Here is a 7734-nt window from a genome sequence, read left to right as displayed (position 1 = left end):
GCGTCTCGAAAAGCGCCGCGGCGATTTTACCGCCTCGCGCGATCTTGCGCGCTTTTCGATTCGACGCGACGACCGAACGAGTGCAAGTCTTTCGAAACGATGAAATTACGAAGTCGACTTCCGCCTTCGACGCGTTTCGTGAAAAATCGGTGAATGACGGCCGATGGGCCGCGCTAACGCGCGAATCATCAAACTCTTTCGATTCTTTTCCTATACCGAAACAATTACGATAGAAGCCGACGAAGGAAAAGATGGCTCGTCGGGTTTGCCACGGATATAGGGAATAAAAATGTCTGAATAAAAGAAGAAAAGTTTCGTTTTCTTAATTTTCTTAAAGTCGACAATTTATTTCCAAGTTAGATGACGAGTAATCGATGGATCGGTGCACCACCGTCCGACGACGATTCTTGCAACGACGAATGCGCGCGTATTAACTTGTCGTTGCGTATTTTAATACATGGATCGACAACGATTCGCGTAGATGGTCGTCGATGAATCCTGGCGCAACCGGTTGCAGCTACCGAACCAACCTCGTCGTATCCGTATCACGCCTCTCGCGCGTTCATCGTTCACGCGTTACAGAAACTTCCAGGTGAATCAACTTCCTACTCGTTTTGTAGAAAATTTTCGTGACGAGGTTGGATCGATTTTTATTCGATTTTTATTAGAAAGCCGAGTCGATGTCCGATCGATGCTCGAAATCGAAAAAGATTGTTCGCGTAGCGCTTGAAATTTTGCGAATCGACCTATCGAGCAGCGACCGTCGATAGTTGTTCGATTCCGAATTTCGGTTAGAATTTTTCGCGGTCAATCGAAATACAGAAAATTGAAGGTGATTAAACGCGTTTTCTCGTTGAACGGCTGTTACCTGGATTCTATCTGTATTCTATCCGATTGTAGCCGACCGCGAACGAGTAGAACCGAGATAAAACTAAACGGCTAGAGAATCGCGAACGGTGGGATACGGTGGGATACGGTGGGATACGGTGGGATACGGTGGGAAAGGCTAAAGATAAAAGTTAGTCGTCGCGCGGATCGGTATAGTTGGCTTCAGTCTTCTTTTCTCTTTCTCAGTTTGCCTTCGGTCTGGATGGTCCTGGATACGAGATCCACGCAGGTCCTCAACGAAGCACCGTTGGTCTGTTCGTGTTCGCCGGCATCGACGATTTTACCGAGAGTCATGATGTAACTGCACGCGATTCTCAACACGGACAACTTGGACAATTTTTGATTGTGAGAATAAGCGGGAATGGCTCGTCTAAGAGTGTCGAACGCGGCGCTTATCGTGTGCACTCTCGTTCTTTCTCTGGCGTTCGCTTCTATTCTTCTTTCGCGGGTCATGTTCTTGTAATTTCTTTGCTGGCCCGTTATCGAATGTTGCCTCGAGTGGCCGGTTTGGACATTAGTCATCGTTGTCGCGGTTGTCGCGGTGGCAGTTGTCGTTACGATCGCGGTTGTAGACGTCGCCGTTGAGAAGGAACTACCGACGGTGGAACAGTCGATTCGATCGTTCGGTTGACGACGGAACGACGAGGACGAGGATAACGATGATGACGACGACGACGAAGACGATGACGAGGATGACGACGACGACGACGACGACGAGGACGCAGAGGAGGCGGAGGAAGACGAGGACGAAGAGGATGACAAGGAGGATAAAGAGGAGAGCGAGGAAGAAGATAACGGCGATGACAACGAGGCGGTCGAGACGTTTGGAGGTTCCACGGTATACGAACAGGATTTTTCGTAACTACCGTTTATCGCTGGATGCGAGGGTACTCTGCTGGTTACGTCTCCTCTCAGAACGAGCGACAATGGTTCTTCTTGCGATCCAGGACGCGTGATCGCGTCGGCCGTCGTCGACGATGTTGTTTCCGCGATGGTCGTTACGCCTTCGGAGAGAGTCGCGCAATCGAATTTTTCGCGAGACGTCTCTCGCTCGTGGACGCGAAGGGGACGAATTTGCGTGGAATGTCGCGATCTTGGAGGTAAATGTTCCCGGACCCGTGACTCGTTTCGTCTTCTTCGAGATTCCTCGTCTCCGTCGGCGTTCCCGCGAGCCTCGTTTTCGCTATTAGCCAGACTGATTCGCTTGGAGGCAGCGGACGTTACGGACAACGACGCGGTCGATCTTTCGTTGACGGTTTTGTTCGCTGTCAGCGACATAGAGAGTTTCGAATCGACGTTCTTGCCGGAACAATTCCACGGTCTGAAGGGACTCGGCGATCGAATCGTTCTGGATTCTTCGTCCGGCACAGTTTCCTCCTCGATTAGCTCGAATCTTCTTTTCTTTAACGGTGCCGTGCTCGGTTCATGAATTTTCCGTGGTTCTGCCAATTTTCTTTTGTTCTTTAATGAAATCGGCGTTACTTGCACCTCCACGCTATCCTCGGAGGCGCTCGGCGAATGAAAACCGGACATGTCGTCTTCGTCGCCTCCGCTACAGAAACCAGCGTCCTTTTCGGAGCCCGCCATTCCACCGGCTGAAACGAAACAAACGTAAACGCGCGTGAGATTGGTCATCGGTCGTTTCGCTATCGCTCGTCGACGCGTAGAAATCGTCGAAAGAACGGGTGATCTCGTTTCTTTTCAGGAGAAGGATCGTTTGATACGCGAAGCGTGCCGAGCGCGACGGTTCGATTTTTCGTCTCGTCTCGTTCCCGTTTCGGCGAAATCTCGCCGTGCGCACCAAGGAAACGGAATGTTTTCGGTCTCGACGCGTCATGCAACTGGTACCATCTGGCGCACAGGACTGGCCAAAGATCGTAATACGCCTAACCCATCTTTCTCTTCCCTTTCGTTTTCGTCTATTTCCGTTCCCGTCTTGTCCTTCGTTCTCGCTTTTCGTTTCGTCCTCGGCATCGGATCCGACGTATTTCCAACCTTCCGTGTATTTCGCTATATTAGTTAGACGACCAGGTCATCTGTATCATTCGCAAACGCTTATCCGTTGCACGAATTTCGATAATAGACTTTCTAACCTTAGTATCTTTAAAAATAAGATACTACCGCTAATCTGTAAAATCGCAAAGGGCCAAAAAAGTATCGAATACCGTGACAATGTTCGATTGTGCGAAAAGCAAAACACGGAAGGAGAGATAGGGAAAGAGAGAGAGAGAGAGAGAGCATACGACACTGGCGCCATCCATCGTTTCGCGTCGCTTGCCTTGTTCTTTTGCCTTTTGCGGAATCGGCCGTGCGAACACGCGCGTCTCTGATCCTTCTACGGATCTCGTATATCGTATCGTATCGTATCGTGTCGTATCGTATCGCATCGTATCAGATTTTTTCCTACCGATTGCCATCGTATTTTTTGATTTTATCGCGATCGAGTAAACGAGTAGGACGGGGTGGACCGCTTCGCAAGACGAATCGCGATAGGTACGTTCGAAACCGTCGAGAAGATAAAGCTGTCGAAACGAGTCGAACCGCGAACGAGATCGATTTCCTCGAAAGTCACAGGTACCGAGGACAGTGTGGACGAATAAAATGGTTCGCGCACCTGGCGACAATGCGAGTCTAAAGAATTTATCGCAACCGCGATAAGCGTACTACCTCTGTTTTCGGTATCGAGCACATCTGCTCGCGCGCGCTCTCTCTCTCTCTCTCTCTCTTTCTCTCTTTCGGCCACTTTCACGCGACGAATCGAAGAGCGCGTATATACTCGTCGGCGAATACGTAAACTAGGTAGCGTTCGAAAACCTAGGAAACCGATAAAGAGAAAAACGAAGAAGTATCGATAAGCAACGAGGCAACGGAGAGAAAAGTCCATAGTAAACTTGCTTTTTCGACGCGAAACAAAGAACAGCTTGCGTCGCGAACGCGTGTCTCTGGTTCATGCCCGCGAATATCTTCCTTCCACCTTTGTCGTCTCGTTCGGCAATTGTTCAAACAACCCGAAATAACATCTGGACATCTGTGTAAACTCGTGCTAAGGCGCGCGGTTTAACGCGCACCGACTATCCCACCCATCTTTTCGTCCGGACTCGGCCGGCCCGATCCGTTCTCAACACTTTTCCTTTTTTCCTCTTTCTCTTTTTCCCATCTATACTTTGCTTCCGATATTCCTACAACCGTTTACTCTCGACCGTACCGATCGCGTCTAATTTGCCGCTTTTTAATGTTCGTTGATCAACGCATCTTTCGAAAGATCTTTCGTTCTCGAACTCGCGCGAAAATTATTAAACGGGCTACGTCCACGAATTCGAGAAGAAGAAGAAACATTTTCATTTTCGATTATCCGAATTCGTTAATTAGCGATACATCGCGTAGAGAATCGCGTTGCCCTCGCGAAGCGAACAAGGATCCTCGAGGCAAGAGCAGCGTGTTTTGCGACCAAGGACCAAAGGAGAGAAGAGGAGAGGAGAAGCGAGGCGAGGGAAGCGAAGAACGGACAAAAAGGGAAGGTGGCGCTAGCCAGATGGTGTTCGCGTCCACGCGCGAGTGACGTTTAAATCGATATCGTTGGCTGTTACGATTTTGCGATCTTAGACGTTCGTTCGGAGATTTCGCGAATGTACCATCTGAATTCTAAATTCTAAATTCTAAATTAATTTAGTTTCAACTATGTCGCATTTAAGTTCGTTTAGTTTTAAGTCCGCGTATTCCACGGGAAATTTATTTGACCGCGAAGGATCACTGTCGTGGAACGCCTCGCGTTCTAAGAACGTCGGTGGCACAAACGATTCCGAATGAACGCGAACCGCGCGCGTATCGGCGTCGTAACGTCGACGCGTCGCCGTTCGAATCTACCGTTTTTTCTTCGTCGAACGATATCGTAAGATTTTTTGCTCGGGAATCGAGTATCGCGAGCACGATCGGTGAATGGAAGAAGAGCAATTAATCGGAGAGAAACTGTGCAACCGAGAAACGAACAGATGAACTGGAAAAGAAATAAAGATGGGATTTCGCGAAGAAAGGAAGGTAAGGGGAGAGAGAGAGAGAGAGAGAGAGAGAGAGAGAGAGAGAGAGAGAGAGAGAGAGAGAAAAGAGAAAGAAAGGTGAGTGGAAAGATCGGCAACGTTTCGAGAGGTAACGCGGATCCGACGGAAGAGATCCGGTTCAGGTAGCAGGTGCGATTTTGCGTACAGGTGGGTGGAAGGTTCGGCTCGCTCGTCGTTCACCGTAGGCAGTCTTCGTTTCTCCGTTGCTTTTCGTCGTCTTTCTAGCAGTGCGTACCTGCGCGTACCTGTCCGACGTACAATGCGGTATCGATTACGCTCGAAAAATCTACTTTAACCGACTCGCACTTCCCCTTTCTCCTGAGCTGTCCCAAAGGCGGAAAACGAACCGTACTCTCAGGATCGAGGTTACTCGAAACTTTTCGTAAAACTTGCAGAACGAGACGATCGTTTCGTTTCGATCGAGAACGACGGCGCGTTTCGTTTTCGCGAGGAAGTAAAAGCCGCTCGCTCGCGAGTAAACGGCGTTCAAAGAGGAAAACGAAGCGGTGTCGTGGGAGCGAAAGAAACGAGGAAGAAAATAAGTATTCGGAGAAGCTCGAGAGCAAATGGCTAGCGATTAGACGGTGAGTTTCGAGTTTGGTCAAGGGGTCGTTTGTTTCGTGCGAGTCGCTTCGGTTGCTGCCGTTGCTGCTGGCTCGTCCGTCTGTGTGGCAACCCACGCTGGCGCCGCCGCGCCCTATCTCTCTTTCTCCTTCTCCGTCTCCTTCTCCTTCGCCGTGTCTCTTGCTACGTTCCTCGCGGACGACGTTCTCCGTCTCTCTCTCGACCTCTCGCGTCGAGTGGCTGCCAGCCTCGTGCGTATACACCTATACACCTATACCTACGTCTATGCTCTCGCTCTTTCGTTTTCTCTCCCTTTTCCTCGTTCATAGAGGAATTCGCGTTGTCCTTTTCGGAGCCGCGTGTCTCCGCGCAGCTAAACCAGTCGATCTCTTTCTCGGGGACGGCTGGCGCCGTTCGTAACAACAATTATCGTTCCCTGTGCAACTCCCACCATACGCGATACCGATCAACGAAATAACGACGTTTCTCCGCATAGGCGATCTTACGATTTTCTTGCTCGATCGACGAATGATCGACGAATGATCGACGAACGATCTCTGGATCGTCGAAACGTGGGAATCGCGCGAACGTTTATCGCGCCAGAGTTCGACGATCAGAGATCGCCTACGGCTCGGACGATGTTTCGCGGAAGAAACGAACCGTCGCGTCGTTCCGAGGGAGTATCGCGTGGGACGATGCGTCGAATACGGCTACGATATTCACCTTTGATCAAAGTAGACAACTCCGTGATGGATTCCAGCACGCGACGGGTCATTTTCGTCCGTGGTTTTAGACACGAGTCGTGCGTGGTTCGATGCGCGCGTTAAACACAGACTTTTCTATTCTTGATCACCGCACGCGCACCACTGCTATCGCGCACTGTTTTTCGTGGGGTGGATCCCACGGTACACGTGTAGCGGACAGGTTCACGGGTACCGGCAAACGCGTTCTTCTCCCTTTTCGTATTCTCCCACCCGTTCTCGTTTCTCGCGCACTGTTCGTGGTCGATCGTCGTTCTTTCACTTCGGTCGAAAGTCAAAGTTTTCGAATCACCGAGAAAAACAAGCTCGACTTAATCGCGTTTAAATCCGTCGAAGCTTCCGAGTTTGGAGCGGAGCCGAGTCGAAGGACCGGAACGATTGCGGAAACGGAGCACGACCTCGCTCGATCGCGGTCGACCATGTACTGACTCGCCTCGCGCGTTCGAGTCTCTTTCATCGCGTACGCGTGCGAGGGAGTCCCGACTACTGGCCTGCGACTTTACTGCCTCTAACCTTACTACCGCTACCACCACCACCACCACCACCACCACCACCACCGTCGCCGCGACCACGATTACCACCACTACTATCACGATTATTAAACGCCGCTACCAATGTTCGTCCGCGCGATGTAATCGTTACTACCAACGTAACGAATCTCACGGTTTCCGCGTTATCGATAACGGCGAGCGCCGGCCGCGATAAAAAGCCCGAGCGAATCTCGCGCGAGATTCGGTTCGTTCGGCGAGGAATCGTTGAACGGTACGCGAACGATGACAACGGCGCGACGCGACGCGACAAACGGTGATGCTGGCGTTGGCAGTGTCGCTGCAGCTGGTATCGGTATAGGAGTAAACGTTGGTGTTGGCGTTGACGTTAGCGACGATGCCAGGCGAAACGATCGGGGGAGAGGCGCATTGTTGGCGGCAAGAGGCAGCGGGGGCCGACAGCACGGCGCCAGCCGGCGAGAGTTTCACTCGGCTTCTCCGCCGAGTCCATCTTTCCTTACCACCTCCGCTGCTTCTTCTTTCTTCCTTTCCTGTCCCTTCCTGTCCTTTCCTGTACCTTTCTGTCCCGCGACGTCGTCTCTTTCCTCTCTCCTTCGTCTCTTTTCCGTTTCTCGCTCTCGGCCAGACTTTTCTTCGTTATCTTTTAGAACTTCTATAGTTCCCGTTGCTTCGTTTCTAGCCACGTATCGCTCGAGGTAACGTTAGTTTACAATTTTTCCTTGCCTAACCTTTTCTTAATACCTCTTCCCTTCTTTGACCCGAACCTAATCGAGCTTTCTTTGTTCGCGTGCCTGTTCGGCCTGTACCCCGTATAGCCTTCGCGTCTCGTTCCTTTCGCGTTCGACTCCGACGCCAGGGATAAAAGGTCGTCTCTGTTTCTACCTCTGCTCGACCATTTATGACCGGAAAAATCCCCCGAATCGTCCCGATCGTTCAACGATCGTACGCGATCTCATC

The 7734-nt window shown here is 50.9% G+C and overlaps 1 protein-coding gene across 1 annotated transcript; it reads right to left on the bottom strand.

Moving 5' to 3' along the window:
- Positions 1–312: 312 nt before the first annotated feature.
- On the bottom strand, positions 313–7171 carry net (atonal bHLH transcription factor 8-like protein net). Its single transcript, XM_012296863.2, has 2 exons — positions 6231–7171; positions 313–2483 (listed from the first exon to the last, which is right to left on the bottom strand). Exons 1-2 carry the CDS (start codon positions 6280–6282, stop codon positions 1051–1053), a joined length of 1485 nt encoding a protein of 494 aa, XP_012152253.1. The 5' UTR covers positions 6283–7171; the 3' UTR covers positions 313–1050.
- Positions 7172–7734: the final 563 nt, after the last annotated feature.

Source organism: Megachile rotundata, chromosome 4 (assembly GCF_050947335.1).
Source record: "Megachile rotundata isolate GNS110a chromosome 4, iyMegRotu1, whole genome shotgun sequence".
NCBI lineage: Eukaryota > Metazoa > Arthropoda > Insecta > Hymenoptera > Megachilidae > Megachile > Megachile rotundata.
This window is presented reverse-complemented; position numbering and strand designations above follow the sequence as displayed.